Source organism: Microcaecilia unicolor, chromosome 7, assembly GCF_901765095.1.
Source record: "Microcaecilia unicolor chromosome 7, aMicUni1.1, whole genome shotgun sequence".
Lineage (NCBI taxonomy): Eukaryota > Metazoa > Chordata > Amphibia > Gymnophiona > Siphonopidae > Microcaecilia > Microcaecilia unicolor.
In genome coordinates this window covers 891,976-917,955 of record NC_044037.1, presented here as the reverse complement: position 1 = coordinate 917,955, position 25,980 = coordinate 891,976, and the positions used below count along the sequence as shown (strand labels likewise).

Here is a 25,980-nt window from a genome sequence, read left to right as displayed (position 1 = left end):
TCCTAATTCTAACTGTCCAAAATTATCATCACACTTTTACTGAGAGTAATGGACAAGGCTCAGATGGTATTATAAAAAGGTAGAGTTGTTTATTGTATAGTACTGGCAGCAGATAATAATAAATGTAATCAGAGACACTGAATTATTTATTTATGTGTTGCATTTGCATCCCACATTTTCCCACCTATTTGTAGGCTCAATGTGGCTTACATAGTACCGGAGAGTCGTTAGCAGACTCCTGTGTGAACAAATACAATTTGATGTTGTGGTAGGATAAAGTTCATGTGGCAAAGCCACATAGGAATAGTAGAGCGGAAGAGTTGTGTTATGTTCGTTACGTGCTTTAGTTTTCCTGTGTAGCTGAGATCAGGCATTTAAGTTGGGTCATTAGGATATGCCTTTTTAAACAAGGTGGCTTTCAGTATTTTCCGGAAGTTTAGGTGGGCGTACGTTGTTTTCAAGACTTTTGGTAACGCGTTTCACAGTTGTGTGCTTAGGCAAAATCACTCACAATGGTGGTAAAGGGTCACAAGTACCTGTCAAGAGAACTAAGCGCACACTGAACCTAATCCTGAAATAATAGGATGCCTAACCCCCAAGCACTCACAGGCACTAAGTAGATAACAGTTCACCCTGACAGATGGTATCTCTCATGACATTGGATCAGCAGGCAGAACAGGAACTGATGATGATGAACCAGGTTTCAGGAACTCAGGCAGCAGCAAGTGGACTCCCCCAGCTGATTAAGAGTCTATGCAAGCAGGTGATGCCACAGATTAAGGAGCCTTCATTCTGGTGGCAGGCTCAGAGCCAGCTGATGACCGTTATCACCTTCAAGGTAAGGGTTTTTATACCCTCGCTCCAAGTCTTGGTGCCAAGTTAACTGGAAAAAGAAGCCAGCAGATCAATATAACATCAGAAAGATTTTATTGAAGATATACCGTATGTGAACAAATTGCCAGACACAGGCCGTATTTCGCCCACCAGGGGCTGCGTCGGGGGCTAATTTGAAACCTTCTGAAAGGAGCAGCTCTAAAACACGGAAAACTTGTGGTGTATAATAGATTGGAAAAAACCAGCTCATACAGCAGATGCCTAAAATAATGTGACTCTTAACACAACGCAAGTAGATGCACTGCTGTCAAACCTGGAAAAACTTTGCATTAGGTTTAACAGTGGCCAAGTCTGAAAAGTCAGGTTCATGATGTAGTAGTGCCTTATGCAGGGTTTTGGCTCTACAATACAATTAGGTAAGCCTGGAGGCCTATGATAGTAGCTCAATAGGTTTAATCTGTTTCTATGAGACCCATCCCTCCTTTGGATCTAGGAATGTACAGTCTAGGCATACACTGATTCTTATAGATGACCTTGTGAGCACCGAGGATTTTTCTTATTTAAACATCTGCTTAAGAACATAAGAGTAGCCATACTGGGTCAGACCAATGGTCCATCTAGCCCAGTATCCTTTTTTCCAAACGGTGGCCCCAATTAGCAGCAACATTCCATGCTACCAATCCCAGGGCAAGGTATTTAGAGGCCAGTGCAGGAAGTGCCAGTTGATTAATAACCTGTATCTTATTCCATGATGATAGTGCACTCTTCAAAATCAGTTTAGTCTCCTATAATATTCTTTACTGATTTTTTTTATGAGTGATTTCTGCTTCTATTCTACCCGCTGCCACTCAGAGTTACAGTCATTTACCGCCCCCCTGATAAATCTCTCTCTTCCTTCCTCACTGACTTCGATGCCTGGCTTTCTGTTTTTCTTGACCCCTCATCTCCGTCCCTCGTTCTCGGAGACTTTAACATACACGCTGATGACCCCTCCGACTCTCACGCTTCTCAGTTCCTCACTCTAACATCCTCCTTCGGCCTCCAGCTGTGCTCCACCGCCCCTACTCACCGAGATGGCCATTGTCTTGACCTCGTCCTCTCCTTTTCCGGCTCACCCTACAATTTCCACACCTCGGCTCTTCCTCTCTCTGACCATCACCTGATCACCTTCACCCTCCTTCACCCCCCCTCAGCCCCGCCCAACATTAACCACTACCTCTAGGAATCTCCAGGTTATTGACCCTTCCACCTTATCCTCTAGTATTTCTGATCTCCTCCCCTCTATCATGTCCTCCAAGTCTATCGACGAGGCTGTCCCGCTTATAATGCCACTCTCTCCTCTGCTCTGGACACCCTCGCATCATCCATCTCCCATCCCACAAGGCGTACTAATCCTCAGCCCTGGTTGACCCCTTGCATTCGCTACCTTCGCTCCTGCGCCCGATCCACTGAATGCCTCTGGAGGAAATCCCGCACCTATTCAGATTTCCTTCATTACAAATTCATGCTATCCTCCTTCCAGTCCTCCCTATTCCTTTCCAAAAAGGACTACTACACCCAATTAACCAATTCTCTCAGCTCCAACCCTCATCGTCTCTTCGCCACCCTTAACTCCCTCCTCAAAGTGCCCTCCTGTCCCACCCCCCCCCCCTCTCTCTCCTCAATCTCTGGCTGACTACTTCCACGACAAGGTGCAAAAGATCAACCTTGAATTCAGTACCAAGTCACCTCCTCTTCTCTCTTCAGCCCCCTCCCTCAACCAACCAACTAACTCTTTCTCCTCCTTTCCTGTTATCACCGAGGAGGAAACTGGCCGCCTCCTTTCCTCCTCGAAATGCACAACCTGTTCCTCTGATCCCATCCCCACCAACTTACTGAACACCATCTCTCATACTGTCACCCCCTCCATCTGTCATATCCTCAACCTCTCTCTCTCCATTGCAACTGTCCCTGACACCTTCAAGCACGCCGTAGTCACACCTCTCCTCAAGAAACCATCACTTGACCTTGCCTGTCCCTCCAACTACCGCCCCATCTCCCTCCTACCCTTCCTCTCCAAAATACTTGAGCGCGCTGTTCACAGCCGCTGCCTTGATTTCCTCTCCTCTCAGGCCATCCTCGATCCACTTCAATCTGGTTTTCGCCCTCTACACTCGACAGAAACAGCACTCTCTAAAGTCTGTAATGACCTGTTCCTTGCCAGATCCAAAGGCCATTACTCCATCCTTATCCTCCTCGATCTGTCCGCAGCTTTCGACACTGTCAATCATGACTTACTTCTTGCCACACTGACCTCTTTTGGATTCCAGGGCTCTGTCCTCTCCTGATTCTCATCCTATCTCTCCCACTGCACCTTCAAAGTACACTCTCATGGATCTTCCTCCACCCCCATCCCGCTCTCTGTTGGAGTTCCCCAGGGATCTGTCCTTGGACCCCTTCTTTTCTCAATCTACACCTCTTCCCTGGGCTCACTGATCTTTTCCCATGGGTTCCAGTATCATCTTTATGCTGATGACACTCAGCTGTATCTCTCCACACCAGACATCACCGTGGAGACCCAGGCCATGGTATCGGCCTGCTTATCCGACATTGCTGCTTGGATGTCCAACCGCCACCTGAAACTGAACATGGCCAAGACCGAGCTTATCGTCTTTCCACCAAAACCCACTTCTCCTCTTCCTCCGCTCTCGATCTCAGTTGATAACACCCTCATCCTCCCCATCTCATCTGCCCGCAACCTCGGAGTCATCTTCGACTCCTCCCTCTCCTTCTCTGCACATATCCAACAAACAGCCAAGACCTGTCGCTTCTTCCTCTTTAACATCAGCAAAATTCGCCCTTTACTCTCTGAGCACACCACCCGAACTCTCATCCACGCTCTCATCACCTCTCGTATTGACTACTGCAACCTACTTCTCACTGGCCTCCCACTTAACCATCTATCCCCCCTTCAATCAGTTCAGAACTCTGCTGCACGCCTTATATTCCGCTTGAACCGATATACTCATATCACCCCTCTCCTCAGGTCACTTCACTGGCTTCCGATCAGGTACCGCATACAGTTCAAGCTTCTCCTTCTTACCTACAAATGCACTCAGTCTGCAGCCCCTCATTACTTCTCTACCCTCATCTCCCCTTATGTTCCCTCCCGAAACCTCCGCTCACAGGACAAATCCCTCCTCTCAACACCCTTCTCCACCACCGCCAATTCCAGGCTCCGCCCATTCTGCCTCACATCACCTTACGCATGGAATAAACTTCCTGAACCCCTACGCCAAGCCCCCTCCCTACCCATCTTCAAATCCTTGCTCAAAGCCCACCTCTTCAATGTTGCTTTCGGCACCTAACCTTTATACCTTTCATGTAATCGAGAATGCCCCAAATTGACTACCCCTACTTGACTGACTGTACATTTGTCCATTAGATTGTAAGCTCTTTGAGCAGGGATTGTCCTTCTGTGTTAAAACTGAGCAAGCGCTGCGTAACCCTGGTAGCGCTTTAGAAATGTTAAATAGTAGTAGTAGATAGTTGTTTCCGCCTCCACTCCTAGATATTTATATACACCTTCCAGTTTAAGTTCCTTTATCTCAGAGGCATCAGTCAGAAAGATATTCAGTTTTGTTCAACTTGCCTCTAAGGAAAGTTGCTTTAGCACATTTGTCTCCTGTGGATCATTTGGTGTGCGTTCTAAAGATTTGAAAGCTAAGTGAAGCTTTTATCACACTCTACGTGTAAATTGTTTGTCTCCTGTGTTCATCTTTTGGTGACTTTGGGGAAGGTCAGGGGAAAATTACTGGGGAAGAGCAGCATCTCCTTGATAGATCCTGTGTCTTACAGTAATGAGTTATGCAGGCCAAGAAGGGGGTATACAGATATTGAGATAGAGGAAGCATTGGTCACCTATATATATATATATATATATATATATAAACTACATGCTACAAAATGGCCTCTTCCCAAAAGATAAGGGAAATATACTACTTACTGCTTTACCTAAGGACGCTAAGAAAAGTACAAATGACTTAACCAACTATTGCCCAGTAGCATCTATCCCGCTGATAACCAAACTTATGGAAGGCATAGTGACGAAACAACTCACTAACCACCTAAATAAACACTCAGTACTGCACGAATTGCAACCAGGATTTCGATCGAACTACAGCACAGAAACAGTACTAGTACCTTTAATTAATAAATTTAAAACAAACAATTGCAACCGGCAAAAACATACTTTCTCTTACAGTTTGGACAGGTCCAGCGCCGTCGACATGGTCAACCATGGTATATTACTACACATCCTGGAATACTTTGGAGTGGGAGGCAATGTGTTTAACTGGTTTAGAGGATTCCTAACAACAAGATCCTATCAAGTAACAACTAACATGGAGATATCAGCCCCATGGATACCAGAATGTGGAGTCCCCCAAGGATCCCTCCTCTCACCAACCCTCTTTAACCTAATGATGATACCACTAGCCAAGCTACTAGACAACCAAAAACTCAACCCATACATATATGCAGACGATGTCACGATCTACATCACAAACATGACCTAAATGAAATCACCAATGAAATCAACCAAAGCTTCCAAATCATGCACTCATGGGCGGATGTATTCCAACTAAAACTCAATGCAGAAAAAACACAATGTCTTATAATCACTTCAAAACACAACACAAAGAAATTCTCCACCATAACCACCCCAAACTTCTCCCTCCCAGTCTCAAACAATCTGAAAATTCTGGGTGTGACCATCGACCGAAATCTTACACTTAAAAACCACGTGAAGAATACAATTAAGAAAATGTTCCACTCCATGTGGAAACTCAAAAGAGTAAAACCCTACTTCCTAAGGGCCATCTTCCGGAACCTGGTACAGTCAATGGTATTAAGTCACCTGGATTATTGCAATGCACTTTATGTTGGATGTAAAGAACGTACCACGTTCAAGATCTGCACGATTGTTCATAAAATCATTTACGGAGATGCCCCGACCTACATGCTAGACCTAGTGGACCTACCACCCAGAAACGCAGAAAAATCTTCACGCACCTTTCTCATCCTACACTTCCCCAGCTGTAAAGGATTAAAATACAAACTAACTCACATGACTAGCTTTTCCTATATGGGCACACAGCTGTGGAATGCACTTCCAACTCACCTGAGAACGATGAAAGAATTAACTAACTTCCGCAAGTCACTGAAGACGTACCTCTTTGACAAAGCTTACCACGAGAATCCATAACTAACCGTAACACAACACCCTTCCAATCTTAGGCAGAATGTATCTCTTTACAACTACTTGATCAAATCCTCTTGTCTTCCTTGACTACTTGTAACACCAAATGTATTCTTCTTTGTATCACCAAATGTATACTCCATCCTGTATGGCGATGCCACAACAGGTCTTTGTAAGCCACATTGAGCTTGCAAATAGGTGGGAAAATGTGGGATACAAGTGAAATAAATAAATAAATATATTCAGTTTGTTGAGAAGGGAGAAATCTGTTCATTTGAAAGTTTGAAGGAGTAATTTTTGCTTTGAGATTTTGATTATTTTCAATATTTGCATGTGAGGAATTATTTACTGAGAGGGGAAAAGTAATTGGAAAAGTGTTGTCTTTGCTTCTGAGGTACTGTGGGAAGAAAAGGAAAGGGCATGGGTTGCATATGAATGAGTGATAAGTTTGATCTGTGTACAGTTCTGAAGGAAACCTTCAACTCCCCTTCCCCCCTTCCTGCCCGCCAATCTGCATCTGGAGCCACACCATTGCATGATCAGACACCCCATATGAGCCTATCTCAGCCTTAGTTATTTTGGTTAACAATGCTCTTGAGGTTAGTAAATAGTCAATTCTGGACTGTGTGGAGTGTGCCCGGGACAAGTGGGTATAATCTCTTTCGCCTGGGTGCAGAACCCTCCAGACATCCAAAGTGTCCAACGCCTCGAATAACATGGGTAACCCAACGGAAACATCCATACGCGCCGATGGTGGTGGATTAGATGTATCCATCTGCGGATCGAATATTGTATTAAAGTCGTCCCCCCCCCAGTAGCAAATTGTCTTTCTGTAGAGGCAATAAAAGCCCTATCAGTTGCCTGAAAACTCTATGGGAATATACATTTGGGGCATAAAAATTGCATAGCAGAAGTTGCTGTCCTGCTAAGGTGATCAACGCTACTACGTATCGTCGCCTCTGGCCCTGTATGACCTTATGTATCTGTATGTCCAAACCCTTTCTAAACAGAATAAGTACCCCTGCTTTCCTATTCTCAGCTGGGGATTCCACTACTTCCCCTACCCACCGTCTCTGAAATTTTTTATGTTCTGCTGAGGACAAATGAGTTTGCTGGAGCATCGCCATGTCGGCTCGTTGTCTATTTAGTGCTCGTAAACTTTTTTGTCGCTTAATTGGCGAGGCCACCCCTCCCACATTCCAAGATATGACCTTCAAGGAAGTCATCTCATTCTCTTATATTGCATTACTATGAAGGGCAACCTATGTATAAAATAGAAGGGAGGCTAAGAAAGAAACAAAACCATGCCATACCAAAAGCAAAAATAAACCAACACCAAACAATAATCCATGCATCTCCCCCACATTCACCCCCATCCCTCCAACCCTCCTCCCTTCTAACCTCTCCTCTCAAACTCCCAACCCCCTCCCTGTATCTCCCAAGAGACCTGTGGTTCCCAACTTGCAATGACCTACCCAGGCCCCAGCCACTGTGAGGAGTACTCCCCCCCCCTTACCTCCCCGAGTCCACCCTTGCCCAAACTTTAACCAGTTAACCCCCGCCTTCTCCATAATGCAGTATCACATCTACTGAGTTACCATCAGGTATTCTGTAGCACAAGTTACAAAATTATTCTCCTAAATACTTATCAATGAAACTTAACCCCCCATTAAGGTCTCACGGGTTGTCAACAATCAGTGGTCCAAAATGTGAGCTCTAAGGACCGACAGCGCACTTTCAAGGATGTGTGCGTGTCCCACTTGTTGGACTAAATCCTCTGTTCTCATTCTACCACAGAGCTGCCATGTTCTTAGATTCTTGCGTAATGTCTGCCTCCAAATTATGTTCCAGACCCTTCTTTTAGATTCAACGTGTTCCTTGCATATTGCAATGCCTCCTTAGCGTCCTGAAAAAAAATGAAGCTTCTCTCCATTTGTAATCCTTAATCGTGCTGGATACAGCAGTGCGAAGGGCACCTTTTTCTTGTGTAACAGGGCACAGACATTTTGAAAAGCCTTGCATTAGATTGCTACCAAAGCTGAGAAGTCCTGGAAACACAGAATTTTGTTGTCATCATATTGGAGGTCCATCGCTGTTCTTGTAGTGCGGAATAGCTCATGTTTATGAGCATAATTCAATAATTTGCAGATCACCACGCGTGGCCTGGTCTCAGATGGTTTCAATGTTCCCAAGTGGTGTGTTGCGGTGTGTTACACTCTGTTACACTCCTCCAGAGGTGCAGCCTGCTTGTGCAGGGTATGGGCATTTTTTTTTGTACATTGTACCCCGCGCTTTCCCACTCATGGCAGGCGCAATGCAGCAGGCAATGGAGGGTTAAGTGACTTGCCCAGAGTCACAAGGAGCTGTCCTGTGCGGGAATCGAACTCAGTTTCTCAGTTCCCCAGGACCAAAGTCCACCACCCTAACCACTAGGCCACTCCTCCATGGATAGCGGGAAGCCTCTGAGTGCTAACTCTGCACCATCTATGTTACTTACCCCCAGGATGTCTAGCATAACGTCAAGGATGCAGCGGCCATCTTGGATGTGGGTATCTCCAGGATAGGGTGGCCATCTTGGAGATGGGCTTCTCAGGTTGTGGTGGCCATCTTGGAGTTGGGCAGCTTCAGGAAGGAAGCCCATATTTGGGCGTAGAGCATCTCCTCTGATGGGGGCAGCCATCTTGGAACAGCTGCACATGTTTGAGCCTAATTCCTGTACTATTTAAAGCCCTGCCACCAGTCCTTCCATGCTTCGGCTTCTAATGCTGTAGAGGTCGCAGTCCTTATCTGTATTCTTCTGCCGGTTATCTTATGATCCTGTGTTCCTGTGTTTTGACCCTTGGATTGTTTCCTGACTACTCTGCTGTGTTGCTGCCTGCCCAGACCTTGGACTGTTTCCGGACTACTCTGCTGTGTTGCTGCCTGCCCAGACTTTGGACTGACTCCTGACTACTCTGCTGTGTGCTGCCTCCCTGGTCCGTGGACTGTGTCAGCTTCCCCGCCTGTCTGGTTGGTGGCCGTACACCCCGCCGGTTCCGGAAGTCCTGGTGGCCACCTGCACCTGGGGGCTCAACTCTCGGGGAACGGCGGTCGCTTTCCAGGTGAAGCTAGGGGTTGTCTGGCTGCCTGACCGAGTGCGGTGCTGCTCCATCTTCGCCGTGCTCAGCTGGGGCACAAGGGCTCACTTCCTCAGATGTAACACGGTGGGCCCTCTCCATTCTCAGGGGGCCCGCCTGCTGTGATAATTCTCCACTACTGCCAACTCCAGACTTCGCGCCTTCTGTCTCGCTGCACCCTACTCCTGGAATAAACTTCCTGAGCCCCTACGTCTTGCCCCATCCTTAGCCACATTTAAATCTAGACTGAAAGCCCACCTCTTTAACATTGCTTTTGACTTGTAACCACTCACCTCCACCTACCCTCCTCTCTTCCTTCCCGTTCACATTAATTGATTTGATTTGCTTACTTTATTTATTTATTTTTTTGTCTATTAGATTGTAAGCTCTTTGAGCAGGGACTGTCTTTCTTCTATGTTTGTGCAGCGCTGCGTACGCCTTGTAGCGCTATAGAAATGCTAAATAATAGTAGTAGTAGTAGTAGTAGAAGAACCTTTGGGAGCCAGTCTTCCAAAAACTGCCTCAGATCTACTTCTCTGATGGATTCGGGGAGGCCCACAAATCTCAAGTTGTTCCTTCTCGAACGATTTTCGAGATCTTCAATTTTATCTTTGCTATCACCGCTCTAAGCTCGCGTTGCCCCATTTCCTGTAGATAATCGCTGCTGGTAAGCCTGTAAATCCGTATGCATAGTTTCCACTCGAGAACCCACCAAGTCTATTTTGTCTGCTATCTTTTGCAATTTTTTGTCCATGGAGTCTTCCAGAATAACCCGCAGCTCAGCCGCCACCTACGCGGAGCTCACCGAGGGCCCGCCTGTTTGTTCAGTCTCCGCCATTTTGTCTCCAGATTGACCGCGGTCAGACACTTTCCTTGACGTCGTGCTAGACATCCTGGTGGTAAGTAACATAGATGGTGCAGAGTTAGCACTCAGAGGCTTCCCGCTATCCAATTGTGCTAGGAGAAAGATGGTAAACGGACCTCGGGGGAGGGGGGATTTGACCCATATAGGCAGGAGCACTTCTCAAACGCGCCTGCTCTTCAGCTCGGCATCACGTGACCCCAAACCATCATTTCTTAAAAATAAAACTTGCTTGCACTGGAAGACAATGTAAACTAACCAACAGTGGAGACACTTTGAGATAAGCATAGGAAAGGTAATTTAGAAACGTAAACAAAACCTCAATTTCAATTAAGATTGAGAGAATAGATTAAATATATGGCTGCATTTTGATTAAGATCTGTAATCACAGTTAATTGTGGGACATAGCCAGCAGACCATTGGGGGGGGGGGGGGGGTGGATTGGGGATGGACACATATTTCCACCCCTCCCCCCACATTAGGTATTATACCTTTGCTGGTGGTGATGCTGAAGTCCCACCAGTTGAAGAAATCCACTGCCAAAGCTACCTCCTTCCTCACTGTACTGCCTCAGGAGCGAGGATGTTGGTGGGATTCTTCCAGCTGCCGATGCCGGTACTCCCCGAGCATTATCATATTCATGCACGAACTTGGGGAGTGCAAGCATTGGTGGCTCGAGGCATGCCACTGGCTTTCTCATTCCTGAGGCAATACGAGAAGGAAGGGAGTGAATCAGTCAGTGGATTTCTTTGGCTAGTGAGACGTCATCTGTCCCATCACCCTCTCCACCCCAGGTTCATTATCTTTCTGTCCCCTCCCTCCCTCTGAGCCCATCATCTCCTCCTCTCTCCTCCCTCTGGTCTATTATCTCTCTCTCCCCCAAACCCTCTGGTCTATTATCTCTCTCTCCCACAAACCCTCTGGTCTATTATCTGTCTCCCCCCAACCCCCTGGTCCATTATCTCTCTCCTACCCCCTCTACCTACGGTCCATTATCTTTCTTTCTCCCACCCCTGTACCATTATCTCTGTTTTTTCCTCCCTCCATTTTACCCATGAACAGCAAGATGCAAGTCCTCACGTACTCACCCAGCTCCTCCTGGAGTAGTTTCCTAAATTTGCTGTTCAAAAGACTGAGGTATCCCCACATGATGATGCAGGGTTGGAATTTGCATGCATATGAGATCAGCTAGAACAGTGCTGGAAGCCTTTGAGACTAAAGGGACATTTTTTTCCCACTTGGACTCCTTTGGATGATGTTACCTATCTTTGAGGGCTTATGTGGTGCTGTCTTGTTATCTTTGTTTTCTTCCTGTATGCCCTTAGGAGGAGTACTGTGCTTAATCTTCTTCATTAGTTTATTGAGGGGGGGAGGGAGTATTATGCTTTCTCCTCATGGAGAAAAATGAGGGTACATGAGGCAAGAAGTTTCTTCTTATTAGCAAGTGAAAAGGTGTTTACATTTGCTTGATTTTGCTAGGGAAAGGAAGTGTGTGTCTGCTTATTCTTTGTAGGTTGATGGGTTTGTGCATCTGGTTCTTTGTGATGGAGGCATGTACACATCTGTATGAAGTTGGTGAGCAAAGAATATGGATGTCTGCTTGTCTGAAAAGCAGGGTTGCATAAATCTTTTGGTTTTCAGCAGCGGTGAAGTGGTTGGACTGTGTACTGCTTTGCTGCTTCTAGGTGGAGAGAGGGTAGGATCTGCTGCTTGCCTGTTTTATTCTGAGGAAAGAGTGAGCACTTCTTGCTCTGGGTGAGAATTGGATGCACTTATTCCCTTGTAATAGATGATGATAGGTGCTGGGTTTGTGGTTAGCTATGCTTCTTGTAGTCAGTGGTTAGATTGCATTTGCATTGTTACTTAATGTTGGGGCCTGAGCATTCGGTTTTCAGTTGGCTGATATGGCTGCTAGATGCCATGGCTCACTAGCGTCTATCAAGGTCTAGGCGTATGCTATACTGCTTCTTGGTATTGTTGTGCAGATTGCACTGGCTCTCCGTGCTTCTCTCCATTGGAACTGGGTATGCTTTGTGAAGATGAGGCTTCTGCTCCCACTCTCCAGCAGGCCTCACTGGCCTGTGGCCTCTGAACAGGACTCCAAACAATCTCTTCCCAGCATCCTGAGCAATCCAACCTCAAGCTCCTGGGCCCCTTTCTCACTGAGGGTGAGCTGGTTCTCAGTATGCAAATTGTATGCAGATTAGCATGTTATCCTTTCACGCTCAGGGTGACCTGGTTCTCCAGAGGCAAAATTAAACAGGTCTTACCAACAGCATATTCAGGCAATTCTTTATTCCAGCCCCTGGGCACAGTTCTTCTAGCCTAAATACTTTAACATTCACATATCTTCACACTGAGCCTCCCCACACAGATTCCTGGGCTCAGCACTAACCTCAATACTTTGGGGACTTCTAACCCCAGGCTTTGCAGCCTGCTTCTCAGTACTGGGACACACAGCCCTACTTCTTCTTTGGACACCCAGTCCTTCCTTCCTTGGACACCCAGTCCTTTCTTTCTTTAGACTCACAGTCCTTTCTTTGAGCACACAGTTCCTCTAAGTACTGAGGCTAAACAGTCCAACACTAATGCTTTAGGGACTTCTTACCCCAGCCTGTTTTTCTTCCTTGAGCACACAGTCCACCACAAGTCCCTAGGGGTTTAGTCAGTTCTTTCCAGGGGGATTCTCTTCCTTCAGCTGCCAGCTCTCTTCTTTTTCTTTCACATCTCACTTGGGGTATAAAGTGGTTAATTAGCTACACCGGACCCAGCCCATAACTTCCTACACCTGTGGACCTCCCAGGGCTCTCCCCGGGCCTAGCGACCTCCACCTATTCTCCTAGTGCCCTCTAGTGGCCTACCCCGGACATCCTGGACATTTTTAGGGGAACATCGCCAACTAGTGGCCTGCCCCGGCTAGGACAGCCTCTTATTTATCACAGCTTATAACTATATTCTAGAAATTCCAATTCCGCAGACTGTATATTTAATACGTGGGGACCCAAAATCAACACAGTGCATACATTGTCCCAACAGTAACCTTTAAAGCAATATTTTGACATTTTGTATAATATTTAACATATCAAAAACTTTTTCATGTCAGTATCGATGAGTGCAGTCAATTTTTTATTTTTTTTTTACATTTTTTATTTTTTAAGGGGATCTTCAGAGTCTACTGCTGCTCACACCATATGAACATACGTTCCTTTGAGACAATGGTTGTGGTGCAAATCGTCATTGATCCATGTAGTTGTACTTTTTAAATTGCTTTAGTGTATTTAACTTCATTTAAAGCATTTTCAAGCAATTAACAAGTCCCGTATAGCATATGACATCACTTATCTTTAACTGGCAGCAAAATTTCAACACAGGAGAACCTCCGCCGTTTTGGCCAGGTTTCGAAAACTTCCTCAGGGAAGAGGTTCTAACTGCATACTGGTCACACTCCTGCATAGGGAGAAAATGATGTCCATTTTAAATCTGTTTTAGAAAAGAGAGGCAGTAACAACCTGCCTCTGTAACATGCATGGAAATGGTATTGGTAAATGGAGCTCACTCTCGGGAAAGGGATGTTACCGCTGGTGGCGTGCTGCAAGGATCGGTTCTTGATCCAGTTCTTTTTAACATTTTTGTAAGTGATACTGTGGAAGGGCTGTCTGTTGAGGTTTGTCTCTTTACTACTACTACTTAACATTTCTAGAGCGCTACTAGGGTTACGCAGCGCTGTACAGTTTAACAAAAAAGGACAGTCCCTGCTCGAAGGAGCTTATAATTTAAAGGATGAAATGTCAAGTTGGAGCAGTCAAGATTTCCTGAATAGAGGTGTAGTGGTTAGGTGCAATAGGGTAGACGCACCTGATGGTCTGGATAATATGAGGAGCACCTAGCAAAGCTTGACGAACGGTCTAGAATTTAACAGCTAGGTTTTAATGCTAAAAAAAAGCAGGGTCATGCATTTGAGCTACCAAAACCCGAGGGAGTGGTACAGTTTAGGGGTTGAAGTACTTTTGTGCGTGAAAGAAAAACAGGGCTTGGGGGGTGATCACATCTGATGATCTTAAGATGCCAAATTAGAGAGAGGCAATAGCAAATGCTTAAGAATGCTTGAGTATATAAGGAGGGGAATACCAAAAGCAAAAGGATGTGACAGTGCCTCTGTATAAGTCTCTGCTGAGACCCCTTTAGAGTTTTGTGTATAGTTCTGGAGACCATACCTTAAAATAGATATAAACAGGATGGAGTCAGTCCAGAGGGTGGCTACGAAATAAAGTACATTCTCCGAGGACAAGCAGGCTGCTTGTTCTCACTGATGGGGTGACGTCCACGGCAGCCCCTCCAATCGGAATCTTCACTAGCAAAGTCCTTTGCTAGCCCTCGCGCGCCCGCGCGCACCGCGCATGCGCAGCCGTCTTCCCGCCCGAAACCGGCGCGAGCCGGCCAGTCTTCTTTCGTCCGCACTCGGTACGGTTGTGTTTTCGCCGTGTCGAGCCCCGGAAAGTCGACCTCGCGCGTCCTTTTTCTATTCGACGTGTTTTTTCTTCGGAAAATCTTAAGAATTTGTTCGGGAAGTGCTCCGGAAGCCCCCTCGGGTTTCGTTTTGCCCCTTCCCGTATTTTCAGTCTTTGCCCCGGTAAGTTTTCTTTCGTCGTCGGGGTAGGCCTCTTTTCGGCCTCGGTCGAGATTTTTCTCCCTCAAAGTTTTTGGTGCTCATTTTCGTCATTTCGGATTTTGATTTCGCCGGCGTGATTTTTCCGCCCATGACATCGAAGCCTTCCAGCGGCTTCAAGAAGTGCACCCAGTGCGCCCGGGTTATCTCGCTCACTGACAGGCACGCGTTGTGTCTTCAGTGTCTGGGGGCCGAGCACCGCCCTCAGGCCTGCAGTCTGTGTTCCCTTTTGCAAAGGCGGACTCAGGTAGCGAGATTGGCCCAGTGGAACGTTTTGTTCTCGGGCTCTTCGTCGGCATCGGCACCGGGGGTATCGTGTGCATCGACGTCTTCAGCGTCCAGAGCTTCATCCTCGGCCGCCAGTGCATCGAGTGCATCGAGGCATCGGCCCTCTGCATCGGCGCCGAGACATCGGATAGCTGCATCGACGTCGGTGGTACCGGGACCTCGTCTGCTGATGTCGTCGGATGGTGGTGCATCGTCGGGAGTGCAGGTGAGGGCTGTCCATTCCCCTGCTGGTGGCGGTGAGCCTTCGGGTGGGTCTCCCCCTACCCTGAGGGCTCCTGCGGTACAGCCCCCCCGAGACCGACCTCCTTCGGCCTCGGCCCCGAGGAAGCGACGGCTGGATTCTACTTCCTCCTCGTCGGTACCGGGAAGCTCCGGTGACATGCTTCGTTCCAAGAAATCGAAGAAGCATCGTCACCGGTCCCCTTCCCGTGTCGGTACCGAGAGCTCTGGGTCGCCGAGGGAGTCGGCACCCAGTAGGCATCGGCACCGAGAGGACCGCTCACCCTCTGTTCAGGAGGTGTCGATGCGCTCCACTCTGGACAGCCCGGAACAGCCTCCACGCCCGGAACAGGTTCTGACGTCGACGCCTGCATCGACTTCCATGCCTTTCTCCGCAGCCGCTCTGAACGAGAGCCTCCGGGCCGTTCTCCCAGAGATCCTGGGAGAGCTGTTGCGCCCTACCCCTCCGGTACCGGCGGTGCTTGCGCCACCGGTACCGTCGAGCGTGGCGCCGGCTGCCGTTGCCTCCCAGGAAGGCTCCCCGACTACGTCGGCGGAGGGAGCTTCGCCGATGCGGGCGAGGGAGTCTACCTCTCGACGCCCCCATCGTGGACGTGGCTCCACGGAGTCGAGTCGGGCACGGTTGCAGACACAGGTCCGTGAACTTGTGTCTGACACCGAGGGTGAGGCCTCGTGGGAAGAGGAAGAGGACCCCAGATATTTCTCCGACGAGGAGTCTGAGGGTCTTCCTTCCGATCCTACTCCCTCTCCTGAAAGACAGCTTTCTCCTCCTGAGAGTCTGTCTTTCGCTTCCTTTGTCCGGGAGATGTCTACGGCCATCCCCTTCCCGGTGGTTGTGGAGGACGAGCCCAGGGCTGAAATGTTTGAGCTCCTGGACTATCCTTCTCCACCTAAGGAAGCGTCCACTGTTCCCTTGCACCATGTCCTAAAAAAGACATTGCTTGCGAACTGGACAAAACCATTAACTAATCCCCACATCCCCAAGAAGATCGAGTCCCAGTACCGGATCCATGGGGACCCAGATCTGATGCGCACTCAGTTGCCTCATGATTCTGGAGTTGTGGATCTGGCCCTAAAGAAGGCTAAGAGTTCTAGGGAGCATGCTTCGGCGCCCCCGGGCAAGGACTCTAGAACCTTAGACTCCTTTGGGAGGAAGGCCTACCATTCTTCTATGCTCGTGGCCAAAATTCAGTCTTACCAGCTCTACACGAGCATACACATGCGGAACAATGTGCGGCAGTTGGCGGGCTTGGTTGATGCTCTCCCCCCTGAGCAAGCCAAGCCTTTTCAGGAGGTGGTCAGGCAGCTGAAGGCGTGCAGAAAATTCCTGGCCAGAGGGGTGTATGACACCTTTGATGTTGCGTCCAGGGCCGCTGCTCAAGGTGTGGTGATGCGCAGGCTCTCATGGCTGCGTGCCTCCGACCTGGAGAATAGAATCCAGCAGCGGATTGCGGACTCGCCTTGCCGTGCGGATAATATTTTTGGAGAAAAAGTCGAACAGGTGGTAGAGCAGCTCCACCAGCGGGATACTGCATTCGACAAGTTCTCCCGCCGGCAGCCTTCAGCTTCTACCTCTACAGGTAGACGATTTTTCGGGGGAAGGAAGACTGTTCCCTACTCTTCTGGCAAGCGTAGGTACAATCCTCCTTCTCGACAGCCTGCGGCCCAGGCTAAGCCCCAGCGCGCTCGCTCTCGTCAGCAGCGTGCGACTCAGCAAGGCCCCTCGGCTCCCCAGCAAAAGCAAGGGACGAGCTTTTGACTGGCTCCAGCAGAGCATAGCCGACATCCAAGTGTCAGTGCCGGGCGACCTGCCAGTCGGAGGGAGGTTGAAAGCTTTTCACCAAAGGTGGCCTCTCATAACCTCCGATCAGTGGGTTCTCCAAATAGTCTGGCAAGGATACACCCTCAATTTGGCCTCAAAACCTCCAAATTGTCCACCGGGAGCTCAATCTTACAGCTTCCAGCACAAGCAGGTACTTGCAGAGGAACTCTCCGCCCTTCTCAGCGCCAATGCGGTCGAGCCCGTGCCATCCGGGCAAGAAGGGCTGGGATTCTATTCCAGGTACTTCCTTGTGGAAAAGAAAACAGGGGGGATGCGTCCCATCCTAGACCTAAGGGCCCTGAACAAATATCTGGTCAAAGAAAAGTTCAGGATGCTTTCCCTGGGGCACCCTACTTCCCATGATTCAGGAAAATGATTGGCTATGCTCTCTGGACTTGAAGGATGCCTACACACACATCCCGATACTGCCAGCTCACAGACAGTATCTGCGATTTCAGCTGGGCACACGTCACTTCCAGTACTGTGTGCTACCCTTTGGGCTCGCCTCTGCGCCCAGGGTGTTCACAAAGTGCTTGGCTGTAGTAGCAGCAGCACTTCGCAGGCTGGGGTGCACGTGTTCCCATATCTCGACGATTGGCTGGTGAAGAACACGTCCGAGGCAGGAGCCCTGCAGTCCATGCAGTTGACTATTCGCCTCCTGGAGCTACTGGGGTTTGTGATAAATTACCCAAAGTCCCATCTTCTCCCAGCACAGAGACTCGAGTTCATAGGAGCTCTGCTGGATTCTCGGACGGCTCGCGCCTATCTCCCAGAGGCGAGAGCCAACAACTTGTTGTCCCTCGTCTCGCGGGTGCGAGCGTCCCAGCAGATCACAGCTCGGCAGATGTTGAGATTACTGGGCCACATGGCCTCCACAGTTCATGTGACTCCCATGGCCCGCCTTCACATGAGATCTGCTCAATGGACCCTAGCTTCCCAGTGGTTTCAGGCTGCTGGGGATCTAGAAGACGTGATCCACCTGTCCACGAGTTTTCTCGAATCCCTGTATTGGTGGACGATTTGGTCCAATTTGACTCTGGGACGTCCTTTCCAAATTCCTCAGCCACAAAAAGTGCTGACCACGGATGCGTCTCTCCTGGGATGGGGAGCTCATGTCGATGGGCTTCACACCCAAGGAAGCTGGTCCCTCCAGGAACGCGATCTACAGATCAATCTCCTGGAGTTGCGAGCGATCTGGAACGCTCTGAAGGCTTTCAGAGATCGGCTGTCCCACCAAATTATCCAAATTCAGACAGACAACCAGGTTGCCATGTACTACGTCAACAAGCAGGGGGGCACCGGATCTCGCCCCCTGTGTCAGGAAGCCGTCAGCATGTGGCTCTGGGCTCGCCGTCACGGCATGGTGCTCCAAGCCACATATCTGGCAGGCGTAAACAACAGTCTGGCCGACAGACTGAGCAGGATTATGCAACCTCACGAGTGGTCGCTCAACTCCCGAGTGGTGCGCCAGATCTTCCAAGCGTGGGGCACCCCCTTGGTGGATCTCTTTGCATCTCGAGCAAACCACAAAGTCCCTCAGTTCTGTTCCAGGCTTCAGGCCCACGGCAGACTGGCATCGGATGCCTTCCTCCTGGATTGGGGGGAGGGCCTGCTGTATGCTTATCCTCCCATTCCTCTGGTGGGGAAGACTTTGTTGAAACTCAAGCAAGACCGAGGCACCATGATTCTGATTGCTCCTTTTTGGCCGCGTCAGATCTGGTTCCCTCTTCTTCTGGAGTTATCCTCCGAAGAACCGTGGAGATTGGAGTGTTTTCCGACCCTCATCACGCAGGACGAAGGGGCTCTTCTGCATCCCAGCCTCCGGTCCCTGGCTCTCACGGCCTGGATGTTGAGAGCGTAGACTTTGCCTCTTTGGGTCTGTCAGAGGGTGTCTCCCGCATCTTGCTTGCTTCCAGGAAAGATTCCACTAAGAGGAGTTACTTCTTTCTATGGAGGTGGTTTGCCGTCTGGTGTGACAGCAAGGCCCTAGATCCTCGCTCTTGTCCTACACAGACCCTGCTTGAATACCTTCTGCACTTGTCTGAGTCTGGTCTCAAGACCAACTCTGTAAGGGTTCACCTTAGCGCAATCAGTGCATACCATTACCATGTGGAAGGTAAGCCGATCTCAGGACAGCCTTTAGTTGTTCGCTTCATGAGAGGTTTGCTTTTGTCAAAGCCCCCTGTCAAGCCTCCTACAGTGTCATGGGATCTCAATGTCGTTCTCACCCAGCTGATGAAACCTCCTTTTGAGCCACTGAACTCCTGCCATCTGAAGTACTTGACCTGGAAGGTCATTTTCTTGGTGGCAGTTACTTCAGCTCGTAGAGTCAGTGAGCTTCAGGCCCTGGTAGCCCAGGCCCCTTACACCAAATTTCATCATAACAGAGTAGTCCTCCGCACTCACCCTAAGTTCCTGCCAAAGGTCGTGTCGGAGTTTCCATCTGAACCAGTCAATTGTCTTGCCAACATTCTTTCCCCGTCCTCATTCCTGCCCTGCTGAACGTCAGCTGCACACATTGGACTGCAAGAGAGCATTGGCCTTCTACCTGGAGCGGACACAGCCCAACAGACAGTCCGCCCAATTGTTTGTTTCTTTTGATCCCAATAGGAGGGGAGTGGCTGTGGGGAAACGCACCATATCCAATTGGCTAGCAGATTGCATTTCCTTCACTTACGCCCAGGCGGGGCTGGCTCTTGAGGGTCATGTCACGGCTCATAATGTTAGAGCCATGGCTGCGTCGGTAGCCCACTTGAAGTCAGCCTCCATTGAAGAAATTTGCAAAGCTGCGACGTGGTCATCTGTCCACACATTCACATCTCATTACTGCCTGCAGCAGGATACCCGACGCGACAGTCGGTTCGGGCAGTCAGTTCTTCAGAACCTGTTTGGGCTTTAGGATCCAACTCCACCCCCCGAGGGCCCTGTTTGTTCTGTTCCAGGCTGCACTCTCAGTTAGTTGGTAAATTTTTTAGGTCAATCTCAGTTATGTCCTCGCCGTTGCGAGGCCCAATTGACCTTGGTTGTTATTTTGAGTGAGCCTGGGGGCTAGGGATACCCCATCAGTGAGAACAAGCAGCCTGCTTGTCCTCGTAGAAAGCGAATGCTACATACCTGTAGAAGGTATTCTCCGAGGACAGCAGGCTGATTGTTCTCACAAACCCGCCCGCCTCCCCTTTGGAGTTGTGTCTTCCCTTCTCTTGTCTTGCTACATATGAGACTGGCCGGCTCGAGCCGGTTTCGGGCGGGAAGACGGCCGCGCGAGGGCTAGCAAAGGACTTTGCTAGTGAAGATTCCGATTGGAGGGGCTGCCGTGGACGTCACCCCATCAGTGAGAACAATCAGCCTGCTGTCCTCGGAGAATACCTTCTACAGGTATGTAGCATTCGCTGTATACGGGGACAGATACTTGGGAAGAAAAGGCAGGAGAGGGGAGATATGATAGACATTTCCGTGGCTTAAATGGTTTATTGTTTATTATCTTGGTGTACCTCAAAATAGTTCATAATTTAAAAACAAGTAGTTAAAAAAACACAACTGAAAGGAACACTAATATTTGCCAGGAAAGAGTACAGAAGAAGTGAGTATCAAAGTTAGGGATAGTAGCAGTGACAGAAAAGACAGGGCCCCTTTTACCAAGCTGTGGTAAAAGTGTCGGCACATGTTTTTGACACACGCTGAGTCCCCTCCTTGTTTTTTTCTTTTTAAGGAAATGGCCCTGTGGTAATCACAGGAATTGGCTTGCGTCCATTTCCAGGGAAAGCCTTTACCGCCACCTATTTAGATGACGGTAGGGACTCCTGCACTAACCTAGCTATAAACGGGCAGCACCAATTAACTGCCAGGTAAGCCCCGGCACTACAAAAATACGAAATATTTTGTACCACCAGGTTCCTGCGGTAGTTCTGAATTGGCCTGCGACAAGCCCAATGGCACATAGCAAGCCCTTTGTAAAAGGGCTCTTAGAGATTGCTGGAATTAGTGGATCCTGAGAGGAACAGCCACAGAAGGCAAATCTCTTTCCATTGAAAGGAAGCTCTGAAATGAAGGGGGGACACAGAAAATACTGCTTTATAGAAAGAGCAGAGGATGTGTGGAATAACCTCTCCGTGGAGATGAAGATTGTATCGAAATTCAAAAAAGCATGGGAGAAGCATAGAGGATCTCTAAGAAAGAAGAAGGGATATTAGAGATTAATAAATGCTTTGGCTGGGCAGGCTAGATAAATCTTGTTTTATTGTCCTGGGATCTTGCCAGATACTTGTGACTTGGATTGGCCTCTGTTGGAAACAGGACCTTTGGTCTGTCCCAGTATGACAACGCTTATGTTCTTATGTTTGTCTGCCTTCATTTTCTCTGTTTCTATTTACATGCTGTCTAAAGTTGATATAAATGCATTCCTGTACTCTTATAATGGGTGTACTGTACTATAATCTGAGAATGCCTACATGAATATACTGTCTTGTCACCATGCATACTTAGTGTATAGAACTCCATGCAGTTTTGTATAAGGCCTCCTTCGTTTGTAAGTCATACTTTATATGTGAAGAATTCTCTATAGAATTAAGCCCTCCCCCCCCCCCCCATCCACATAGAGGTTTTGGCCTCTAAGGGAGGATCTCACTAACTGCATTTTTGTTTTTCTCTCTTTTTTTTTTTTCAGAAACCTGGTAAAGATCCAGGAGCTCCAGACTGTAAATATGGAGAGACTGTATATTGTCATACATCACCTTTTCTAGGATCTCTGCATCCAGGACAGTTACTGCAGGTGAGATGAAAAACTGTGAAGAAAATTACCTCTTGTCTCTGCTATAGATTACATAAATATATGTGTCAAGTTGCTTAAATACAAATCAGTCCATGGCAGTGGGAGCTAGTTAGTAGTATAAGGGTAATAATTACTCTGGTTTTATTTATTTATTTATTGTTTGCATTTGTATCCCACATTTTCCCACCTCTTTGCGGGCTCAGTGTGGCTTACAATAAGATATGAGTAATGAGAATACAGTTGTTACAAATTGGTTATGGGTTACATTGTACAAGTTATGCGAGATAATCGAATTATCATTAGGAATATCACAATGGGACATCAACAGGGAGAGTTTGGGAGGAGACAATGGGAAGCTTAAGGGCAGTGTTAAGACACATAGGCACATGGTGTACATATTCCTGTAAGTATATGTATGAGTAATGTGGAATTAGGGGGGATGAGAGATCATAAGTGGATGTGTGATGCATTTATGTAAGTGAGTGTGGGCTCTATGTGTTTTGGTTTTTTCCGTAAATTGTCTCAAATAGATGGGTCTTCAGTAATCTGCGGAAGGATGCTTGTTCGTGAATCGCTCTTAAGTTGCATTGCAGTGAGTTCCAACGTTGCGTGCTCGTGTGAGAAAAGGTTGACGCGTGTAGCGTCTTGTATTTCACGCCTTTGAAAGTAGGGAAATGGAGGTTAGAGTTTATGGCTCGTCTCGTCTGTTTGGAGTATGATTTTTCCTTAAAGTGGTCCTAGAACAAAGAAAAGAGTTCTCTTGGTTTTGCTGGCAACATGAGAGAAGAATGCCACACTTTGGAAATGTATTACAATTTGTTGGTAATATAAAAAAATATATATGATATAGAAGGATAGATATATTAGTATGGCAAAGCAATAAGGAAAACTTTTTTTTTTTTTAAATTTATTTATTTATATTTTAATCAAATTAAACAAATTGTTACATTTGAACAGGCAATGCAGACAAAAACATTGTTATATGAGAAACAATATTCCTTCCCATAACAGGCAAAATTATTCAAAAAGGAAACAGGTTAATCTTCTTTAGACCACAACAGAAAGGGGGGAGAGGTCTACCAAATTAAGAAGACTAGTATATGTAAGAAATTAAATTGAGGAAATATGCTTAGCATGCAAACCAATCTTGATACACTTAATTATCTTCAAAGGGTTAACGGTTAGCCAATTTCTTCATATTAATAAATACTTTTAGTTGTTCTGGTTGATGGAAAATATATTTTAGTCCCAGATACTTTACAACACATTTGCAGGGGTAATTAAGATAGAAGGAAGCCCCTATAGATATAACTTCTGCTCTCAATACTAAAAACAGCTTCCTCCTTTCTTGAGTTTGTTTAGTTATATCTGGATATATCCAAATTCTTTTACCCCTGAATAGTGTCTGCATTTTTTTAAAGTATATTCGTAACACTGCGTCTAAGTCCTGTTGAAAAACAAAAGATACAATTAGTGTTGATCTTTCAGAATTTACACTTAGGGTTGTCTCTAATATATCAGTAATGTTCAAAGATTCTTCTTGAATTTCCTCTGGAATAGCTTGTAAAGTTGTTACAGGTGGTTTTTTTGAGGAAATGTAATATATTTTGTTCAGAGGTGGAATGGATTCCGGGGAAAAGTTTAATACCTCCTGCAAATATAGTTTAAATGCATCCAAAGGATTGATGCCCATTTCTTTCGGGAAATTCAAGAGTCTCAGATTAAGTCTCTGATTAAAGTTTTCTAATAATTCTAGTCTACGTTGTGTAGCCATATTATCTTTTACAAGTGATACGGAGACTTCTTTCATATTCTTAACATCTTGGTTAAGACCTTCCAATTGTTCCTTTGTTTCTTGCTGAGTTGTGGTAAAGGTCTGGGATAAAGTTGCAACGGTACTCACTAAATCTTTAATCTCCTTTGCTGAGTTGGCCACCGTTAACTCCACTCTCTGGAGAGCCATCCAAATGCTCTCCAGGGTTACCGCCGATTTTTCCCCCCGTATCGGGGTATGATGTTCAGCCGCTGACATCAGGCTTCCCTCAGAAGTCGCCGCTCCTGCTCCTCGAGTCGAGACCACGTCGACCTCTTCCGGGTCGCGTTGGTCACGCCAGGATAGGCGTTCTATGGGAATCGGTGGGGGATGAAGATCTGGAGGGGAGAGTGTTACCTCAAGCTCCAGGTCTCCTAGGAAGTCTTCACCCATGGAGACAGCAGGGCCCCTTCCAGAATCCAAGGTAGGTTGCTTCGTGGTATATCTCTCGATAGTCTGTTGCACCGGGGAGGATGTTCTAGTAGCCGAGGTCGCTACTTTTCCCTTACGTTTGGTATGGGGCATCTTGTTTAAGGAAAACTCGTTAAATTCGACAGACTAACAAAGAGCTCCGACGCTAGCATTCAGCATGCCGCCATCTTGGACACGCCCCCCCCCCCCCCCCACAATAAGGAAAACTTAGCAGCAAGACTTATATGGTAGAACTGTAAGGTAATGCTAAAATATAGACCTGCTTGTACCATAAAGCTACTAATCTTTCATAGTTTCCATTAGGATATAACAAAATTATCAAATGAAATCTCAAAAATTCCCAGTGAGGAAATTCAATTATGAATATAAATACCACCTCCTGGTACTTCTCAACTGTAAGAGGAGTAGCGTAATATTATTTCTGTTTTTGCTTCTTACCTGTATTATGTCATTTTATTTTATTTTATCTTATAATATTTTTATCCTTTTATGTTTTTACAGGTATTTATTTTATATGTATTATGACTGAATTTTCTGTTTTATTTAAGAAGCCTTTGGGTGGCAAAACATGGCCCGTGTAAGGTTCAATCTGTCAGAACTGGGAAATTTTCATTCCCGAGACTTTGAAAGAATAAATGATTTGTTGAGCCACTTGAGAATTGTGATTTGGCTTCCTCCACCCTTCTGGTGTGTCAAATATTTATGATACATAGGGAGGATTTTTTGGAACAAATAGTTTTTCTCTATTAGAAGGAGTTTTTTTTGTATTGGGTATTCCCCCCCCCCCCCCCCCCCCCACACACACTTAATTAAGAAACCAATGTTTGAAACTATGAAAGAATGTGCTTTGAAAAATAATAGCAATCACTTTTCTAAGGGAAAATTCCCCAAAATATATATAATCAACATGCTGGTATCAAAAATCAGTATATTAAGAAAATGGTGAAACAGCTTGTACTTATCCAACCAGAGAGGTACGTCGAACTTTAATCTCTCATGTAGACTTCTGTTGTCTCTCAAACGATTCTCTCCGGTGGTAGCACTCCAAACCTTCACCTTCCCATCTACTGTGCACTGTTGAAATTCAACTGTCAGGCAAATACATTAAATCAGTTCACTGCACTAACCATTAGGCTACTCCTCCATTGATTACCAGGATCAAAAGATATAGTGGAACTGGAAAAGGTACCAAAAAGGGCGACCAAAATGATTGAGGGGATGGAAAACTACAGAGATAATAGCGCTTCGTCTTGGAGAAGAGATGGCTGAGGGGAGATGTGATTCAAGTGTACAAAAACCTGAATGGAATGGGTATTATTTATAATTTTTATTGAATTTTTATATACTTATACAGATATTGTAATACTGCAAAGTGAAATACAGCCATAAAGTAATAATACTTACAATAGGAGACTAAATATATATTTTCTTCCTCCTATAATTAACAAAACATGGGTTCATTAGACCTCAATATAAAAAGGGGGGGGGGGGGTTAGGAATTAGTGAAGTTAACACAGCTTACTATTACTACTATTTAGCATTTCTATAGCGCTACAAGGCGTACGCAGTGCTGCACATTATTGAAGCGCTGATTATTGAACAAGAAAATATGGGTCCGTGAATCCCTACTACTTAACTCTGCCGTTATTTACTGTCTAGGAAGGTCTGAAGCTGATCAGGCAAATAATAAACGTATTTTATCTGATTTAACCTGATAACACATTTACAGGGGTAAGCCAGAAGGAAGGAACCCCCTAATTCCAAAACTTTTGGCCTCATAGAGAGAAATTTTTTCCGTTTTTCCTGAGTGAACTTAGTCATGTCCGGATAAAGCCAGATTTTCTGGCCAGCAAACATACGGTTAGTTGATTTAAAGTAAAGACGCATTATTGCATTCAAA

At 46.7% G+C, this 25,980-nt stretch overlaps 1 protein-coding gene across 1 annotated transcript in view; it reads left to right on the top strand.

The window, feature by feature from the left end:
• TAF1 (TATA-box binding protein associated factor 1) overlaps positions 1 to 25,980 on the top strand; it is a 493,091-nt gene that overhangs the window by 160,428 nt on the left and 306,683 nt on the right. Inside the window, 1 exon segment of the mRNA XM_030210565.1 lies at positions 21,731 to 21,835. Within this exon segment, the coding sequence (XP_030066425.1) occupies positions 21,731 to 21,835 (105 nt within the window).